The sequence below is a fragment of the Olea europaea genome, unplaced genomic scaffold (assembly GCF_002742605.1).
Source record: "Olea europaea var. sylvestris unplaced genomic scaffold, O_europaea_v1 scaffold2495, whole genome shotgun sequence".
Taxonomy (NCBI): domain Eukaryota; kingdom Viridiplantae; phylum Streptophyta; class Magnoliopsida; order Lamiales; family Oleaceae; genus Olea; species Olea europaea.
In genome coordinates, this window is record NW_019243184.1 from 55,160 (window position 1) to 76,738 (window position 21,579).

Below are 21,579 nucleotides of genomic sequence, written 5' to 3' on the forward strand. Positions count from 1 at the left end.
GAGATCGCTTTTCTTCACCCAAACCTGTCTAGAGTGAGGATTGTTTCCAGACAGCTATATCACCAATTGAGTCAAACGATTCACTTGATCAGTAAGGAATCCAATCTGACCAACAGACACCTGATTTTTGTTCTTTTTCAAGCTCAATTCTTTCCTATTGTTCAGGTAGTGATGACACTTAAGGCGGATGTGACCTAACTCTCCACAGTGAAAACGTGTAGGGATAAACCTAGGACATGTGATATACTTACGCTAATTTCTATTCCTAGGCCGACGGGTCCTACGACGTCTGGTAGACCTACGTCCTGAAGTTTCCACAACATTTGGTATAGGGTTAGTCATAATGTTTGGTCGGTCAGTAGCACGAACAAAGGTGGTCTGTAATGTACTAGGAACATTCAGATCAAAACCTAGATCTCCCTTATCACTAGTCGACTTGCCTATTCCTAGAATATTATCTAGCCTTTCAGAACTGCTAGAAAAGGCAAGTAACTGAGACCTAGACAACTCTAGGTCACTCTCAAGGTGTTTAAACTGAATAACTAAAGTCTCATTCACAATGGTCAGCTCACTTACTCTCCTAGAGGACATCTCATTCTTATTGGTGAGATCACTAACACGGGCTTCTAACTGCTCATTCTCTAGCTTAAGCTCTTTCACTTTTTTGCTCATTGCCTGGATACTGGCTAAGATCTTGAGACTTTTCTCATACATCCTATCATAGCTGTTTCTAGATCTTCCACACTTCCACTCTTATCACCAGAATCTTCACTACTATCTAAATTCTCTGTCCTTTCACTCCCCTGTTCGGATCCACTTTTACCCCTAGCAACGAAAGCCACATATTTTCTACTCTCCTCATGAATAGATTCCTAACTCTGATTTTCTGAGCTAGACTCGTCATCAGTGAGAGTAGTATTCATAGCGTTTTCTTTAAATCTCTTAGCACTAGGACACTCATTCCTCACATGATCGAAACCGCGACAGTTATGGCATTTCACGGATTTATATTTCTTCCTAGATTCACTCGGGCCACCTCTTTATCTCTCTTGAGTCTTCTTCTTATTTCTAAATATTTTTTAAAATTTTTTAGTTAGGTAGTCCATCTCCTCATCATTGGGTGAATCGGAATCAGAAGATTCCATCCGGATATTCCTAGCAATTTTTAAGGCTATGAATTTTTCCTTAACTGGATTGTCTAAGGCCAATTCATAGGTCTAGAGGGATCCAACTAACTCCTCTACCTTGATAGTATCTATGTCCTTACTCTCCTCAATTGCCGTGACTTTAAGCCTAAAATGCTCAGGTAAGTATCTAAGAATCTTTCTCATTATCTTAGGCTCAGGGATTTTCTCACCTAGGTTGAAAGACGAATTTACTATATCATTTAAGCTCGCATAAAAGACATCAAACATCTCATCGTCTCTCATTCTCATCTCTTCAAACCTAGTTGCCAACATCTGCAGCTTAGAACTCTTAACTACCTGAGTTCCCTCATATGTGGTTTCTAAAATATCTCAAACTTCCTTTGCTACCTCACACATGGACACTCTCCTAAACTCCTCGAGGGAAACTGCCATAAATAGGGCATGGAGGCCTTTGCTATTTAAATTACAGTTATCCAATTGAGCTCTAGACCAGTTCTCGACAGGGGTGAGAGTGACTACACCATCTACTGTGGTACTAGGGGCTGACCAACCATTTACCACAATCTGCCAAACACGCTCATCTAAGGATTTCAAAAACGCCCTCATTCTCACCTTCCAATACGCATAAATGTTCCCATCGAAGTGGGGTGGCACATTCAACGACATACTCATCTAGACTAATGTAAGGTCAGGATTCGCACTTAGGCTATAATACCACTTGAAAGTTCAGGGAACGTTCTACAACCACTTGGAAATTCACGGGAATGCTTTGCTATGTCAAATTCAAATTTTAGCGTTACCAAGTTTACATTACATTTACCGGTTGACCTTATGTGCGGAATTAATACAATTAATTGTAACAAGTCACAAATTAATTGTTGTCTAGGTGATTAAACATACACGTCCGATTAAGCCTATGTTGAATTGTCGGTTTGCGTAAAGTAAATAAAACAGTAACAACACCAACTCACAATATGATGACGGAGAAACCCCAACGTGGGTAAAACTCTGGGACCAAGCCAGTAGTTTCCACTATACCAATCCAGCTAGTACAAGTTATGTCAAACTCCGTACCAAGTCAGACCCGCTGTTCCAGTTTCACGATTCACTATGGTAGCTACTGCTAGTCTCCTGCTAGCTTCCCGATCTACCTCCTGCAGCCCAATTTGCTGTCCAATACGGCCTCTTCGTCTCTAGCTGATTGTATCACCAAGTGGAATTCCAAGAACCTCCTATTCTTGTCCAATTCTTGTGTTTGTCGTCCACCTCTCTCAATCTCCCAATGAGAGAGTCTCTTCCTCAATAGATGAAGAAATTCAGGTGTTTTGTTTTCACAAATAGTGATGTTTTCCCGAACAGTTGATTGCCCGGATCACAAGGTGTTTATAGATGAATTCCTTGTTCAGTTCTGCTTTGGATCACTTGAGAGAATATTGAAGATGATATCTATGTAAAGCACAATATGACCATCTATATTTCACGTTCACGGCCTTTATATTTATAGTTGGGGGTAATTAGGAGTCCTAGGCCGTCTCAAACTTTTCAGAAATCGAAAATACAAATTTTCATATAATACCGTTGCTTGAGTGAAAAGCAAGCGAACAACGAGTGACGCCACTTCGCTCGAGCGAACATCGAGCGGTGACCATTCTGTTTCCTTTCGCTCGAGTGGTGGCAGGGCGAACAGCTAGCGAACTTCCGGCGCCGCGACCTTGATTTGAACCAAACACTCAAACCCTAGTCCCTACCATCTAGTTTTGCTAAATTGCACCCTAAGTCCCTGACTTTTATAACATTGTACAATTGAGTCCCCAACTTTTACAAATTTACAATTTAGTCCTTTTGTCCACAGAATCGCCAATTGCACCTTTAGACCTAACACATTCTATGATGTTGAAAACAAACCTAATGTTGTCAATTGTTTATTTTTCAATGCATTATTAACTTATTAAAATCAATTTTTTTATTCATTTTAACTTGAAGTTCAAGAAAAATGAATATGATTGATACCCAATTCTAAACCTACTAACATGGCTAATTAATATGATTAATGACATCTGCAATTTAAAATTGTTAAATAAAATAAATTTGAGTGGGATATAATGTGTTCTTGTTCTTTAATCTATAAGGCAAAAAAAACTTTCATTCCACGGAGATATTAAGAAGATTAATGGTCATCCTTGTGATCACGAAGTAGACAGTTAATTCTGTTGGGTACATAATTGTCGTGTCTAGACCAACACTACAACATAAGGAGCTTTTTAAGGCGTACATTTACGGCGTGCATTTATTGCATACCGTAAAAAACCTCTATTTACGGTGTGCGAATTATGTAAGCTGTGGAAAATCAACTAATAAAACCATTTACGGCGTACATTAGTTGCACGTCGTAAATGTGAGAATTTACGACGTGCTTGCTGGGGCATGCCGTATTAGAAAAAATAAATTTCACTTATTACGATGTGCATAAGCACGTCGAAAATGCCGTCCATATTAACACATTTACACACGCCATAAATGTCGTTCATATTTCCCCCCTTTTAATTTCCCTCGTTTCATTAGCGTCCATATAACTTATTCTTCCCTAGTACCTTCCTCCCTCTTATCTCACTTTTTTCCCAAATCCCCTTCGGCTTTCTTCAACCTCAGTCGTTACCGTCCATCTGTCCGTGACTTCCGCCCGAGTGCCGCCGGCTCATGTGAGCCCTTTCTTCTCTCTTTTTTTCAGAGCTTTTAGTACATTTATGGATTGCTTGGTGATTTGTGATTTATGTATATATTAATTGGTGATTTACATTTTTAATATTGTAATTTGTGAATTTGTGATTTGAGGTTTGATTTGCTATTATTGATAATTTGTGAATATGTGATTTGAGGTTTTGATTATTTAGATTAGTTAACATCCTGTGGCCATACTCATTACATTTTCTAGTTTCCCAACAATGTACATGTTTCTAGTGTTTGTAGTCATCTCAAATTGTTGGAACCACTTCAAGCAAATATTTTAAATGTGATGACATGGGCAAGCTATAGTCTCCCATATACTACATTCAAAATGCCTTTTGACCAGCACATCTTGCTGTCTCATATCCAAATAAAGGAGAAAAAGAACAAAGATTTTTTTGACATTTTATCTTTGCTAAAATTGTAGTGAATATGCTATTAATAAACATTAATCTGCAGCTTAGCCATATGGAGTTTTAGTTGCTTTCATAGGTTCTTTTTTGGTGATTCAATAGCCATTTATATACATTGACTGGTAGTCGGGTTCTTAGTTTAGTATACTAAAGTAAGCCCTTCTGTGCATCATATTTAGATCAAGAGCTTCTCGATGGCATCCTGCATTTCACAAGATAAAAATTTTAATAAAATTGTTAGTAATTTGTGGAAATTGGTGAACTTGTGAGAAATGTAAAACCAACCATTTACAAATTACCTTCAATTGCAGAATTTGAGATTTCAACTGGCTTCCCTCATTGCTTGTCACAGAACAAGCAATTACAGGTCTCGTAACTCCTCATGCACGACCAAGAGCTTGCTTTGATGGGACAAAAACATAAGGCACATTCTGCAATTTACATCCAAAAGCTTAGTTGTTTTAAGACGTTGAAAAATGAAACTTTCAATTTTTCCCAATTTGAGCAACGGAGTAATAAGTGAGTAATACTTCAATAGCAACAATCAATTATGTGTTTAGAAGTCGGAGGTGCACAAGACGATGGAATAGGCAAATTAAGAAGTTCATTAACACCACTTAATCCACATACACCCAGTACAATCTCAAAAATTTTAAAAAAAGGTAAAATCATAATGGTGCTTCCGATTTTAGTATAATGTCAGCTTGTTACTTCAAGCAATAGAAACGGAAGGCAACAATTTTGCTAAATTCCAGTGCATCTGCCACATGCAATGTTAGATTAAAAGTTATAGACCATTAAATAATATACAATAATGAGCATGAAGTAGATGCACAGAAGGGCTTACTTTAGCATGTTTAGAACTCTTAAAAGTACTAAAAGTGTGCTTTGGAAGTGTTTATTAACAGGTCAAATTATAAATGGATAGAAATTAGGAGTAAATAAATTGATAGTACTTGTGGGTCTCTCAAAACGTATGGATATGTGTTTATAAACAGTTTATAAATATGAGCAAAACATAGCTTAGTTTTCTGCAGATAAAATTTATATTTTGTTTAAGAAATGCCAACAGTATACTGTATCTATGGCTGCATTACTTAATGGACCACAGTTTTCTGTTCATTTTTTGTTGTTTACTCCCTCCCTATCTATATTTCTTTCTTGTTTGGAATATCTTCCTGTTCTTTTTGTGAACAATGATACGTTGAGCTTCTCTCATGTGGTTGAAAAGCATTTTTTTGTTTGTAAAATAACTTATTTGTTTTGGTTGAACTTATGTCCGTTGGTTGAGGGAATGGAAAGTATTTGTTACATTGGTTGGAATATTTTATTTATATGATAAATGTTTGAGTTAATTTTTTCATCTAAGCTTAGAATAATTAATTAGTTTAATGTTATTTATCATGCTAGCTTGTACTCAAAAATATTTTTATTTTCATCTTAGTCGAGTTGGAATTGAATTTGTGTAATTATTATAGGTGCTGGTAATCAAATAAATAAATAAATAAATTTTAAAAATTAAACTAACATTTATGGTGTGCAAAAAGCACGCGGTAAATGCTACCGGGCCACCTTTCACGGCGTGCAGTAAAACTCCAATTTACGGCGTGCAAAAGCACGCCATTAAAAGTAAAAAAATTCATATTTAAAAAATATTATAACTAATAATGGTGTTCGTATATGGCGTACATTGCACGCCGTAAAAAGTGGACACCTTTTACGGCATTGCTTTATACGGCGCGCCGCCGCACGCCATAAAGGTGTTTTTACGGCATGTAATGCACACTGTAAAAAGTGCTTTTTGTTGTAGTGCAAGACAATAATTCTACTTTTCTTCGTTGTTTTTTTCATTATGGAGATGCCCCACTAACCCCATTCGATTGAAATTGAGTGGTTTAAATCTATTACGCGTAATTTAATTATAACTAGAGAAGACAAATCGTTTTGGAATAAGCTTACTATCCTTATCTAGAAATTTCTAGGTGAACTTTGGGATAATGAGAGGATAAATGGTCATTTTCTATGTGTAGTAGTGTTATTCATTAGAGGTATTATAGCACTGAAGAATGCCAAAAAAATGAAAGGAAAATTAAAATTATGGGTAGATTGATTCCGACATTTTTTTATTCATCACGATGATATTTATATTTGTTATTTCTCTAAGTGACAAATAAACTTTCTTTGTCTTCAATAAATTAATATGTTCAAAAGTATGATTTAAATCGATCAAAACTAGATCAAGAGTAAGAAAATTACTAGCCCCTTATTGGTAAGTGATTATTTCAAAATGTTACTCGTGCAAGAGAAGTGAGTTAATTCACAGGTAGCAAGCATTTAAGAACGTCTCCAAAAGATTTTTTTATTTTTAAAGAGCATATTCTATCATTTAGAAAAATCTACAAATTTAAAGAGTAAAAGTTTTGAATCACTTTAACATGCTTTTTAAATTTACAAATTTGTTATATGTACAAAAAAATTACTGTGGGAATTGATACATGCGACACTTGACAATAATCTGTCGACTAATGCCTTAAAAAAAAAAAAAAAGGGCCCTAGAGGCACCAGATGCTGTAGTGTCTGGTGCAGTTATGGCAGCAATTCAATTTAACACTTAATTTTACTATTTTCAAAAAACATTTATTATTTTTTCTTAATACTTTATTTTAGCTAATTTTTCTCTAAATTATTATATTATTTTTCTACATTAAAAATTGAAATATTTAAAATGCATTTAATTATAAAAAATGAGTTTGGCTCTCCTAATTTACTCTTTAAATTAAAATGCTAATTTATATAATCCTTTGAAATATGATTTTAAAAATTGACTTTTTAAAATAGAAAATTTCTCGTACCTCTTGCAGGTACTTTTTCTCTAAATTATTATATTATTTTTCTACATTAAAAATTGAAATATTTAAAATGCATTTAATTATAAAAAATGAGTTTGGCTCTCCTAATTTACTCTTTAAATTAAAATGCTAATTTATATAATCCTTTGAAATATGATTTTAAAAATTGACTTTTTAAAATAGAAAATTTCTCGTACCTCTTGCAGGTACTCTAATAATAATTTCATAATTCACAAGTTTTAAAATAGCTAATGCATAATTGGAATATTCAAAAAGAAAACTAAAACGCGGATGAGGATAATTTCGTCATTTCATAAGTTGGAATACCGAAAAGCTCAAATGAGCTGAAAAAACCGAGACAGATGCCGATTCTTTTTCTGCTGTATCACAATGTGACCTCTCTCTCCCTCTCTCTCTCTATGCAACTACATGATTATTTTTTTCTTGGAACTAGCCATGTTTTATCAATATACAATTGCAAGATAGATCAGGCTTTTAATTTTTATTCATAATTTTGAAGCAAAAGCGAAAAACATCAAAGAACCCATTTGGCCATTTACAGAAGGCTTTGTTTCTCACCTACATCTCTCTGTTGAGAGGTTTAATGGAGAGGACAATGAATATTTTAGCCTCCAAAACACCATACAGAAGCAGAGGCTTCTGTGTGAGGATTAGGTTTTTGCACAACACCAGACACGGCAGAAACCCAGAGAAGAGTTTTTGTTACATATCTTTCAAATGGGTTCTTTGGTTTTCTCTTGCATTTTACCTCTTTTCGTCTTTCTTTATCACCCAAACCAAACCCACCCCCACCTTTATTTCGAAAGCCACTGTTTTTCCTTCCAAAGCCAGTCGTGCTCTCATTGAAGAATTGACTCTGAAGCCCAAAAGCCCAGAAGGTACACAAAAAGTCTCATCATTTTTATCAACATATCGTGGCCGGGTTATGAAAGATTATTTCTTCATAATTTTATTGCAGGTTTATTGAAGGGGATGAAGGTGTATATTTACGATTTACCATCAGAATATAACAGTTATTGGCTTTCAAATGAGCGGTGCAGCAACCATTGGTTTGCATCGGAGGTGGCTATTCACAAAGCATTGATGAACAGCGATGTAAGAACATTGGATCCATGGGATGCTGACTTTTTCTTTGTGCCTGTTTACGTGTCGTGCAATTTTAGCAGAGTCAATGGCTTCCCGGACATTGGTCATGCACGTCCTCTTCTAGCCTCCGCCGTGCAGCACATTTCGTCTCAGCTTCCGTTTTGGAAGCGCAGCCTTGGCTCTGACCATATTTTCGTTGCATCCCATGATTTTGGTTCTTGTTTTCACACCATGGTAAGCAAGATTAATCATTTTTGGGCAAAAAGCTATTTTGCTCTATTTGGGTTTCTCGATGGGTAAATATGCAGTTTGAAATTTTTTCACAGGAGGATATGGCAATGGCTGATAGTGTGCCAGAGTTTTTGAGGAATTCAATAATATTGCAAACTTTTGGAGTCAATTATAAGCACCCATGTCAAGAAGTGGAGAATGTGGTGATTCCTCCGTATGTTTCACCGGAAAATGTACGCTCCACCCTGGAGAAATCGCCGTTGACGGACCGGCGTAAAATTTTTGCGTTCTTTAGGGGTAAAATTGAGGTCCACCCTAAAAATATCAGTGGTCGTTTTTATAGCAAGTACTGGTTCATTCAATTATTCAACAGATCATTTATTTCATATTACTGTTTCCATGCGAAATGACAATGTTAACCCTGCCTTGTTTTTCTTTCAGGCGAGTGAGGACAATGATATTACAGAAATATGGCAATAACCGGAGATTTTACTTAAGAAGACACAGATTAGCTGGTTACCAGTTAGAGATTGCAAATTCAATCTTTTGTTTGGCGCCATTAGGGTGGGCCCCTTGGAGTCCAAGACTTGTAGAATCCGTGGTCCTCGGATGTGTTCCGGTCATTATTTCGGATGGTATCCGTTTACCATTCCCCTCCGCCATACCATGGGCGGAGATATCCCTTACGGCGGCGGAGAAGGACGTGAAAAAGTTGGGAAAAATCCTTGAACATGTCGCAGCCACCAATCTCACAACAATACAGAAAAACCTGTGGGACCCGAATGTTAGGAAGGCCCTACTTTTCAACAATCCAATGGGAGAAGGCGACGCTACATTCCAAGTTCTTGTTGCCCTATCGGAGAAGCTAGACAGGTCCCACAAGAGGTCAAAGGTTTCGAGCCAATGAAATTACGAAACATGGCAGGTTTTGATTGGGTGCAATAGGCTGCCAGATTGAGGTCCCCTTTTTTTGACGTGGACGGTAAGGCTGTGTACAGTGACAGCTGTGAATTATTGAATTGCTCACAAAATGTGGGACCCGATATTTATTTTCAATGTTGCCACGTAGGATCTTGCTGCTGAGTTGGCTTGATGTGATCGGATTGTTCCTCTTTTGGCCCGAGGGGACACAGTTTAATGTTGAGCATGTGAAGAGGAATGGTTTATTGGTGAAAATTAAAATTGTACATTTAAGGGAAGGGAGGTCCATATGAGTGCAGCTAATTTATTATTGGAGTATTCTTTTGTTCCATTTGAACCATCTTAAGAAAATGTGAGTATAGATTATAAGTTGCCCCTCAGGGCACATCCAAGTTGGCGGAACAATCACATTGAGGGGCTCTGGAATCAAGTGTGGGGAGTTCGATTCCTGGTTGGAGCAGCTTGGTGATGTAATAACCATGGAGGAGGGTCCCTTTGGGGAAGGAGTAAAAGCCATGTGGGAACCTGGGAATCAACAAGGGCACAACCTGCGATTTACCTCCACTAGTCACTGAGGGGCCGGGAGCTAGAGGTCCAGGATTTAGTGCGGCTAAACTGGGACACCTGGGTTATCAAAAAAAAAAAAAAAAAAGAGTATAGATTATAAGTTTGTCGTTTTTCTTTCCCTTAGGATTGTCATAAATTTTGTGTAAGGATGGGGCGAAGGGCGGTGGCACAGTTGAATTGTGTCAGAGTTTTTAATGGGGAAATGGGGATAGTGGCCTTAAGTGCTGGTAGGTAACCATTGCTCTACTAAGGAGGCGTTTATTTCCATTATTTTAAAAATAAATATGAAAATTATAGTCTTTTTGGGTTCCGCACAAAAGACAAAAATTTAAATTTGGTGATTTAATATGATAGATAATAGTTATATTTTTTATTTTAATGAGAAAAGAATGAAAAACAGGGGAGAATATTTACTTCAAAAATGTTACTTGTACACTTAGGTGATGGAATGCAGAAAAATATAGAGGTGAGAAAATTTTATATGTTGGTGGACAAACCTAAGTGTATATGTAGTATTTCTCTATTCACTTAAAATAATGCTATTCATAATGAAAACTATCGATAGTCGTCTTACATGGTATATATGTCGTTTTATTATTTGATGCATTAATGTTGTAATTTTTTTTTATTGTTTTGTGCATCAAATAACAGAGTGACCCTGAGTGTGCCACGTAAAGAAATTATTAATAGTTTTTACTATGAATAATATTACTCATTTACTTAATGGAGAGATCTAGCAGTGATTCCCAAATATAAAATTCGAATTTGTTATCCAATTGTGGCGGTCTTTTAATTGCCTCAGACTTTATCTGACAGTCATTTTTTTTAGAATGCGTTTTTAAATAGTAAATTTTTGAAGAATGTGACTAAAAGTAGAAAAAAAGTTTTGGGTTTACGTGAAGATTATTATTATGAGAATGTATGATTGAAAATGAGTATCAGAAAAAAAAAGAGTTTTAAAAAAGTAGTTGTCAAACAGGTGCACAATAAAATCTTGATATTTCATCTTTTGAGATTTTAAGATATTTGTCCAATAGCTAAGTACCCTGCCAAGCCTCGGTACAAATTTTGAAGTGCAGTTGCGACATCTCAAAATTGTAACGATAAGTCAAGATTTTATTGGGTGGCAAAAATGGAGCAACGTGTCTGGATTCCTAACTAGAAGACTATGAGTGCTTTGATTCACCATATAAGGCTAAGTATAGGGGTAAAGAAAGAAACTGTCAACCTTTCAAACAATTGTGATGGTTAGTATAGATTTATTTTAGTGGGTTCGCTTGGGGCTTCGATAGGCCTGCCCATGATCCCAAGGAAATCAAAATGTTGGCCTGATACTATGGCCCGTGGTTCAGCGTACAAGTAGGAACATTCTTTGGAAATTTTGAAGAGGAGGGACATAATCATGAAAATGATATTTCTTCAATATTTTTGACGAAATTTTGTTAGGGTGCATTTGATTCACTTTATTTTCGATGAAAAATATCCTTTTGTTACCTAAGTTTCTACTTATCGGATATTTGATTGATATTTTTTCTATGAAAAATGTTTTTCAAAAGTTGGCTACGTGACTATATTTTCCTCGAAAATAAGGAAAATGTTTTCTTTGGAGAGGGATAAGTTCTTATTTTTTAGGCAATTCACTCACTCACCCACTCTCTCTCTTTCATGTACTCCATTTCTCTCATTTATCTACTAATAAAAAATGGACAAATATAACATTTTTTAGATTGAAAATTAAACTAATCAAACAAGTTTAATTAATATTTTTCATGCACTTGCTTAGAACTTAATTTCCTTCCTTACTTACAATCAAACATACCCTGGGTCAAAAAATCCACCTTATTCCAAGCTATCTCCCCGGATAAAGCTGTCGACCATTTTTTGAAATCTAAATCTTCCGTTTGGTGAATCTAGAATAAGGAATATTTGCAAGAAAACAAATAGAAGAACTAAGGCAAGGGAAGATCACGCCTAAGATAATGGTCATGAATTTCTCTTGGTAGCCCATTTTCACTGCGTGGATCAAGTTGAATGGGGTGGTTATCTTTCAACTAAATTCTTTTGAGTGTTGTATTTGATATCAATTTAGTGATTTGCTAACATGATTTTTGTTTAGAGATATATTAAAGTGATAAAAAAATAAAATAGATGAGAAAAGTTATAAATTGTCAAAAGCAAAAATTTTGAGTATATGAAAAGATATGACAAAATCTACTTTATTCTACAAGATTTAGCTCTTTCTTAGGCAATATTCTAACCAAGGATTTTGTTATTTGTGTTATTATATCTAATCGGTAGTGTTTGGAGTGGAATCGGGCTACCTTATTTGTGTTTTAAACACCAGATTTACACTTACCGTATTTGACAATTGCTTACTGTATTTGACAGTGCAACTCACCGTATATGGCAGCTTACTGTATGTGCAGGCGAAACTCACCGTATTTGCACAAAAAAATGCATAAAGTGTTTTTATTTATACACTAATTAAAATAACACAAATTTTTTCATTTTCAAATAGAAATTATGTATATTTGAAATCTATTTTTCACACATATAATGAGTTAAAAAAAACAGTTTATTTTATTTATCTATTTCTAACATAAATTTCAACTATGTTGCAAATTAAATAAATAAATCTGCAAAATTGCAAACTAAATAAATAGCAGATATAATTTTCAACCCTAGGCCTATGTAAACACAATTTTTTTAAGATAAATTCGCCCCTTCACCGTGGTGCTAGAGGTTTCGTTCGAGCGCTTGTCTCCCAAGATACAATGGTAACCAACAGAATTCGAGCACTGCGATTCTACTCCGGCGAACTAGGCGAGTGTTCGCACAATATTACCTTACTAGAATGAAACGGAACAAAACAGAAAACATGCTGGAAATTGCAGACGAAAATTTTCAGTGTTTGAACTGCTGGAAATTGAGTAAATTATATAGACTGAATTTGACCCTTAGTTTTCTACATTAACCATTGCAGTTTTTGGAGTTACATTTCGGTTTCGACCATTGGAGTTTTAGGAGTTTCAGACACTCAAAAGTCATTTGGAAAAACCACAAAAAAAAAAAATAATTGCAAAACGCGGACAATCCAAATTGGCCAGTTTTTGCTTCGTTCGGTTCGACATTCCCGTGCACACTCAAGTTCAAGGTTTGAAGGCTATTTCTGTTCGTGATTTGCACCCCCCTGCGAGCACACGTGGAGAGAGCCTCTATGCTACAAATGATTACACCATTCCAATGCATAGCCATATATAAAATGATTTTGGTTTCCATGTTTTTCATATCTGGAGCAAAGTTTTCCCACCAACATAGACCATTTCCAATGGTCCACTTTAGACTCCAATTTCTTCTTCACCCGAGCTTCATTTTTGGCAAATAAATACATGACTTCGATGGTCTAGCGGAGGAGAACACATATCAACTTTGATATTTTAAATTGGACCAACGGGTCCCACCGAAAATTGTGCCAAAAGTGAGCCAGTTCACTCATTTTTCCAACAAATCTTGCACGTTGGTACAAATTTTTGGACGCATTTAGGAACCCTAACTTGAACTCCAAGGCAGCGTTAGAAACATAAACACGGGCAAAAACGAACCTCGACAATCCGAAGAAGGTTATGTTTTTCTGTGTGGATAGAAAGTAAATCTTTTTTAATGGTAAATTATTGCCCCCTCATTGCAGTTTCTTTCAATATGCCTTGGATTCGAGCTGTAAAAGTTACAATTTCTCCTGATTTCATTGTCTATTTTCTCATCTTCCGATTTTGCTTCTCTAGGTCATAAGTTTGAGTTTAAAAGTTAGATTTTGTCGGCCATGGAGCTGTTAATGATTGATTAATATGTCATATGCGATAAAAAAGATTCATTTCCCCCTTTGTTATTAGAACTAAAACCTCATCAGCATAGTTCTGTCAATTGGCCTTGAATTTCAGTTTTGAAGTGAAAGTTAATTTTCTTTTTCCTATTGTATCATGTATTTACTCGTTTTAGGATATTGCTAGGGCTTAGAATCAGGTTTAAAAGTTATACTTTGTTTGCCCTGTTTGGAGCTTTTAATGGGTATTTACTTGTGGTGTCACACCTCTTCTAATGAGTTCCTAAGCATTGCCAAATAATAGCTGTACAACAAGAGAATTTAGGCCCGATCCAGGAGGAAGATTCACTAGCTCCCATGTATGATTTTGCAGTATAAAATCTATTTCACCTTTAATGGCATATTTCCATTGAGGTCCTTTCGAGGAATTCATAGCTTCTTGATAGCTTTAAGGTTCGCTTTCTAGCATATAGGTCAGAAAATCAGGACCATAAGACTTTTCCGTCGTTTCCTGTTTGCTGCGTCTAACCTCATTCTCCTCTTCTAATTTTTCGTCATAACTATTTTCAGTCATTGTCTCATATATTCATTTAAAAGAGCTTCCTTTCTCTTTGAACTTGTATGAAAATACTTATTCAAAGAATGAAGCATTTTTCGATTCCATTATTATGTTTTTGTGTATATCTGGAATTTTTGAAACGTACACAAGAAATCGATAAGCACTACTATTACATGCATAGCCAATGAAGACGCAGTCTATAGTTTTCGGGCCTATCCTTACCTTCTTTAGTGTTGGAACAGCCACTTTTGCACGACACCCCCACACTTGCAAGTGTTTATAGGTAGACTTTCTTCCTTTCCATAACTCATAAAAGGTATTTCCGATTTCTTTCAAGGCACCTTATTTAAAAGGTAATTTGCTGATAACACAGCTTCCCCCCACATGTTATGCGGTAACCCAGAACTTACTAGCATTGCATTCATCATTTCTTTTAAGGTACGATTTTTTCGTTCAGCTACACCGTTTTGTTGCGGTGAATAAGGTGCGGTGATTTCATGTATGATTCAGTGTTGTGCACAGAAACCGGCAAACGGTGCTTCATACTCACTACCTCAATCACTTCGTAGTACCTTAATTTTCTTATTAAATTGAGTTTCAACTTCATTCTTATAGAGAACAAATTTCTCTATAGCTTCATCATTGCTTTTAAGCAGATACACATAACAGTATTTTGTGCCATCGTCGACAAAAGTAATAAAATACTTGTTGCCATCTCTTGTTTGTACAAGTTTTAAGTCATAAACATCACTGTGAATTAAATCAAATGGTTCTATGTTCCATTCAACTGACTTAAAAGATGACCTTGTCAGTTTTGTCTCAACACAAGTTTCACACTTATGTTCGGAATCATTATGGAACTTGGATATGCTATTCGAGTTAACTAGTCTACGTAAAGTATCATAGTTAACATGTCCTAATCTACCATACCACAAACTGGAAGACTCAAGCAAATAAGCAGAAGAATTTGCTTTATTCATTTTTGGTTTCACAACCATTACATTCAACTTAAACATACCATTAGAAACATAACTTTTTCTAACAAACATTTCACTTTTTGATAGAATGGCTTTGTCTGACTCAAATACAATGCGAAAATCATGCTTATTCAAAAGAGACCCGGACACTAAATTCTTATAAATTTTCGGCACATATAGCACATTGTTGAGAGTTAGCTCCTTTCCCGATGTCATCTTTAGAATCACCTTTCCTTGACCCTTGATTTCAGACATTACTGAATTTTCCATGAACAGCTTCTCCCCGTTCTCAATTGCTTCAAACATAGCAAACAGCTCTTTATCAGAGCACACATGCCTTGTAGCACCGGTGTTAATCCACCATTTCTTAAGGTTTGAACCCACCATGGTCATTTCAGAAATGACGACTGCGAGATTCATTTCTGAGACATCTTGTGCCATGTAATCAATCATATTTGCTTCTTTCGTCTTCTTCTTTGGCATTCTGTACTCCGAAGACTTGTGGCCTACTTTGTCACAATTGAAGCATTTCCCTTAAAAATTCTTCTTAAAAATTCCACCTTTCGGTCCATGCTTGGTCTTTTTTCCACTAAATGGTCTAAACTTATTTTTGTAACTCTTACTGCTTTGACCATGCTCCACAACATTGACTTTAGCAACACCAAGATTGAACCACTTATTTTCTGAACTTTTGTTGTCTTCTTTAATTCGAAGTCTAACAATAAGTTCTTCAACGTTCATTTCCTTTCGTTTGTGTTTCAAAGAGTTTTTAAAATCTTTCTATGAAGGGGGCAATTTTCAATAATTGCTGCCACTTGAAAGGTTTCACTCAACACCATTCCTTCGGCATGGATTTTATGAAGAATCACTTAAAGTTCTTGCACTTGACTGATAACAGTTTTGGAGTCCACCATCTTATAGTCTAGGAATCTGTCGATTATAAACTTTTTAGCCCCGGCATCCTAAATTTTGTATTTTAGGTCTAAAGACTCCCACAATTCCTTAACAGTTTTCATCGTGCCATACACATTGTATAGCGTGTCTGCTAAACTATTCATAATGTAGTTTCGACATAAAAAGTCCAAATGCTTCCAAGCATCAAGTGCACTGACTGCTTGAATATCTCATTTTTCTTCATTGAGTAAAGGAGCAGTCTCAATCAAGAATCTCGCAAGATTCAAGGTGATCAGGTAAAACAACATTTTCTGCTGCCACCTCTTGAAATTCAAGTTATTGAATTTCTCCGATTTCTCTCTAGGATTAACCGAAACAGTAACCGTTTGGCTAGTTGTTGGAGTCACAGTTTGACTCACAACACGACTAGGCAAGTTAGCCAAGCAGAGCTTGGCCCTTGAGCCATAGTAGAGCCCACCACTTTATTTCCAGCAGGAACAGTTTGTGTCACATCCATGTTGGTTGATTCGGCAGCCAGTTCTGAAAATTAAACAACTATTAGTTTCCAATAAACAAATAAACTTGTTTACTACCAATACATATTAAGAAAATTTGTCTTAAGTTTGTTGTTATATCTAATCGGTAGTGTTTGGAGTGGAATCGGGCCACCATATTTGTGTTTTAGACATCGGATTCACACTTACCGTATTTGGCAGTGCAACTCACCATATTTGACAGTGCAACTCACTGTATTTGCATCTCACTGTATTTGACAGTGCAACTCACCGTATATGACAACTTAATATATGTGCAGGCAAAGCTCACCATATTTGCACAAAAATTTGCATAAAATGTTTTTATTTATACACTAACTAAAATAACACAATTTTTTTCACTTTCAAATAGAAATTCCGTATATGTGAAATCTAATTTTCACACATATAACGAATTAAAAAAAAAGTTTATTTTATTTATCTATTTCTAACATAAATTTCAAGTATGTTGCAAATTTAACAAATAAATCTGCAAAATTGCAAACTAAATAAATGACAGATATAATTTCAACTTGAGGCCTGTGTAAATACAGTTTTCTTAAGACAAATTTGCCCCCTCACCGTGGTGCTAGAGGTTTAGTTCAAGCGCCTATCTCCCAGGATACAACGGTAACCAGCAAAATCCGAGCACCACGATTCTATTCCGACAAACTGGGCGAGTGTTCGAACAATATCATCTTACTGGAATGAGACGGAACAAAACAGAAAACAGGCTGGAAATTGCAGACGAAAATTTTCAGTGTTTGAACTGCTGAAAATTGAGTGAATTATATAGACTGAATTTGACCCTTAATTTTCTGCATTAACTATTGCAGTTTTTGGAGTTACATTTCGATATCGATCATTGAAGTTTTAGGAGTTTCAGACACTCAAAAGTCATTTGGAAAAACCACAAAAAAAATTGCAAAATGCGGACAATCCAAACTAGCCAGTTTTTGCTCCGTTCGGTCCAACATTCGCGTGCGCAGGTCGCACCCGCACTCAAGTTCAAGGTCCGAAGATTATTTCTGTCTGTGATTTGCACCCCTCCTGCGCGCACGTGGAGAGAGCCTTTATGCTACACATGATCACACCATTTCAATGCATAGTCATTTATAGAGTGGTTTCGATTTCCATGTTTTTCTTATGTGAGACAAAGTTTTTCCACCAACATAGATCATTTCCAATGGTTCACTTTAGACTCCAATTTCTCATTCACCCGAGCTTCATTTTTGGCAAATAAATACATGATTTCGATGTTCTCGTGGAGGAGAATATATATCAACTTTGATATTCCAAATTGGACCAACGGATCCCACTGAAAATTGTGCTAAAATTGAGCCAATTCACTTATTTTTCCAACAATTTGTACATTGAGGTGTCACCTCACAATAAGGAGCTGCGTCTAATAAAAAAATCGCGACCCCTCTTATTGTGAGGGGTCTGTACACGGGGGTGTTGTACACCCCGGTGTACACATAGCAAAACTCTTCTAACAATAAGTAGACTTGTATTCAAAGAAAAGTCTCTTCCAAGTTTCATCAAGAATATGTACGGTGTTTCGTAGATGAATTATGTTTTGGTGATATGAAAACCAGTGACAATGAAAATGTAGGTAGGTTGTCCACCCATGCAAACCAGACTTTAGCATGACTGAGACTTCATCATTCATACAAGTTGATGAAATTCTATGATGAGACTAAGTAATCCTTAATAATTAGAGACACCATTTTTGCAATGAATACTTAGTTGTTGTGTTGAAATTTGAAGTAAACAATTCACTTTTTTGGATGCTTGCTTTATTCATGAAGTTATTAGTTGTCAAGATTATCAACTTTCAAATACATTTTTGGGGTAAATGAAATGGCATTTATCGAGACTCAGAATAAAAAGTGACCTGTTGATTCAACCATTGACTTAGTAGATCAATCAGTGACAGGGTCACGTTACAAAAATTAAACCACCTAAGTCAATATTGATACTATATTGTTCTTGGTTCATCATTGTTATCGAGGGCTACATTTTATTCTTTTCAAGTTAATTAAGTTTTCAACTACGGATATTTAACATATTTTTACAGCTGATGGAAACTTTTAGGAGTTGTATTTGGACATTACAATAATTATTTGATTAGAAAGGTTAATGGAAGTAGTTGGGCGTTGATTAATTGCAAACCAAACATTCTTGATGTCGACTATTTTATCATGATATTTTCCTACATTAGCTTTTCCTTGGCTTCTCTTATTTGAACATCACTCTTTTGTATGTAATTTCTGAAAACAAATTTTAATAGATGCCATTATTACTTTTCTTTTTTATTTTCTTTTGATCGATCAAACAAACGAAATAATTTTATTTATCTGCAATTTAATATTTTAGTAAGTTTAAATTTATTAGTATATAAATATACAAAAGATTCAGTACCATTTCCAATATAACCGATGAATTTTCTTTTGAGCTAATTTTTTTTTTTTTTTTTAACAGAAACAAAAGAAGTGGAATTATTTTTTGTTCAAGTTTTGAAACATTTCCTGAAGTTTTTGTCGAGTTCTAATTTTCGAAACACAATTAACGCGAAAACATTAGGCACAAAAATGCAATACATACACTTGCTTACCTATAATGACTTGACACAATCGATCCCATATCTCTGTGGTGTATCAACACCATACTGTCATCTCACTTCTAAATCTTGCACCATAGGATTATTTTAAATAAATAACACAAAAAAGAGAAAAAAATACAATTATCTTGGAGTCTTGGATGCTTCAACCACTCTTTTTCTCTATTCTTGGCAAGTGGCCCATCTCAAGATACTCCAAATAAAATGACTAAACATATATATGAGATTCAACTTGGAAATTTGTCAAGCGCCCGTGCACCCTTAGCACTCGGGTGTTTGAGTATGGTCTCGAGCTGGATCGTGACAATAGTCGTAAACCTTGTAATTTCGTTGCACCCATGCCATGGCCTCATTCTGCTGGCTGCTCAGCCCACTAGAGCCAGATTGTGAACCTGACTGAGGGCGGCATGAGGCAGGGCCATTAGCATCACAACCGGATATTTTGAAATTTTTGTACCGTCCTATGAAGGGTTGATAACTGTAGTCGGCTTTGTATTTTCCGTTCTCAGTGGCCCATGAAGAGGCATCCCATATTGATCCGTACACCCACATATGTCTTGTTGGGAATGTCGAATCGCTTTTTCTCGGGTACCTTCTAATTGGCACATCATCCACGAAAAATCTGCATAGATCAACATCTTGTGACAATTATATTTTATTATCTGTATAACACGTATCTATTAGAACATCAATGATATGCATGCATGGGACAAGATTATTCCATATCATGAAAATATCTTTTTCTTCACATGATTTCTATTCTTTCGTTTTAATTTCAACCTAACTTTAGTATTATCTAAAAAGTTAGCTCTTAGGTGATCTACTTTATGATTAATAATTTTTCCACCAACTGCAAAATTTATTACATAATTGAACTTTAATCTCGAAAAAGTTTTGGGATTTTTTTGAACGAAATAAGCTAAATATGACTTTAAATAAAAGAAGCGCGGGGTCAGTAAAATTGCACCGACATGATCTCTGTGGGGTTCCACAGAATCGCATAATTGTGGAAATTTTGAGTAGGGTCGAACCAAAGATGAAATCTCATCTCTCTTCCTATGATATTTCCATCTCCACTTCCTCTTACATAAACATTTGTCTGCACAGTATAAGGCTTGTCTTCTGTGGTTCCAAGGAACTCAATGTCTATCTCATCATGGTTCCCTGGATAATCTTCATTGTTCGAAAGCTGCCATGCAATTCAAATCAGAAAAAAAATCTCGAACCTTAATTCATTAAGGGAAGAGGTTGGAGTATAATAAGTTCAATTTCTCACATAGAATGATGTAATTACTCCTGCAGTATAGCCTGGTTGGAGCTTCATCGCCGTTCCAAAATAACCGGATTTATAAGGAGTGAGAGATTTGAAACCACTTCCTGTAATAACAAACGAAGAAAATTGAGGATCGTTAGCGTTTTAGAAGTTTTTCTGCAACCTTTGTGGGTAAGAATTTGAATAGATACGTACCTGAGGTTCTGTCAAGCCAAATAGTGAGTTCCCCTTGGTCTAGTCTTTGATGCTGAGGACCCCAAAGATTGGTATATCCTTGTTTGAACCCTATTGAGCCAATTCTTGAACTGGGGTAGTACCCTGGAGAAGGTGGACCCTCGGCATTATTTCTTAATGGGAACACAAAAATAAGAAAGAGAGAAAGAAGGAGAAGAGCCATAGAGGAACTGAATAGAGAAGAAAGAGTACGTAGTATATATAAAACGAATTATGTATTGTATGGCAATATACCATGGTATAAATAAGAGGATTTATGGGTCCCGTCAGAGAAATGGAGGTCGATGTCGCTCCACTTGAAGACAAACAAAAGAGTACAATCTGTGTATTGTGATACCTACGCATAAGAAATTAAATATTTGAATAACAATATTCTTTTTATATTTAGTAGATAGCTTATGGATTTGGGTTTCTTCCTTTGGAAAGACTTGGAAATTGGAATCATATATCGAGAACGTTATTTTATGCCATTTTCACTTCTCATTTAATGAAGTTTTACCATTTTATTATTTCTTTTTTCCCAAAATTTAAGTTGATCAAACTTTGTTTTAGTCTCCTAAACCTTTGAGAAAGGGACCCTGTCAAGAAGAATGGGCAATGTTGATTTTTTTCCTAAATCGGCGAGAAAATAGATTTTCTTTTTTTTTTTTTTCAAAAAAAAAAAAAAAAATTAAAAAAAAAAAAATTTAAAAAAAAAAAAAAAAAA

General features: G+C 35.6%; 2 protein-coding genes across 3 annotated transcripts; one reads left to right on the top strand and one right to left on the bottom strand.

The window, feature by feature from the left end:
• The first annotated feature begins 7,482 nt into the window (after window positions 1-7,482).
• On the top strand, window positions 7,483-9,711 carry LOC111382428 (probable glucuronoxylan glucuronosyltransferase IRX7). 2 transcript variants are annotated; one of them, XR_002700507.1, is made up of 5 exons: window positions 7,483-8,033; window positions 8,114-8,475; window positions 8,568-8,818; window positions 8,914-9,454; window positions 9,542-9,711. XR_002700507.1 is itself a non-coding variant. In XM_023006402.1 (4 exons), the coding sequence occupies exons 1-4, from the start codon at window positions 7,739-7,741 to the stop codon at window positions 9,377-9,379; spliced, it is 1,374 nt and encodes a 457-aa protein (XP_022862170.1). In that variant the 5' UTR covers window positions 7,483-7,738; the 3' UTR covers window positions 9,380-9,711. The 2 variants fall into 2 exon arrangements, 1 of the variants encoding a protein (XP_022862170.1); XM_023006402.1 differs by having other exon boundaries at window positions 8,914-9,711.
• Window positions 9,712-19,308: 9,597 nt separating this feature from the next.
• Window positions 19,309-21,092, bottom strand: LOC111382429 (xyloglucan endotransglucosylase/hydrolase protein 31-like). The gene is made up of 4 exons (XM_023006403.1): window positions 20,835-21,092; window positions 20,643-20,743; window positions 20,338-20,555; window positions 19,309-19,988 (listed from the first exon to the last, which is right to left on the bottom strand). The coding sequence occupies exons 1-4, from the start codon at window positions 21,034-21,036 to the stop codon at window positions 19,628-19,630; spliced, it is 882 nt and encodes a 293-aa protein (XP_022862171.1). The 5' UTR covers window positions 21,037-21,092; the 3' UTR covers window positions 19,309-19,627.
• Between the last annotated feature and the right edge of the window lie 487 nt (window positions 21,093-21,579).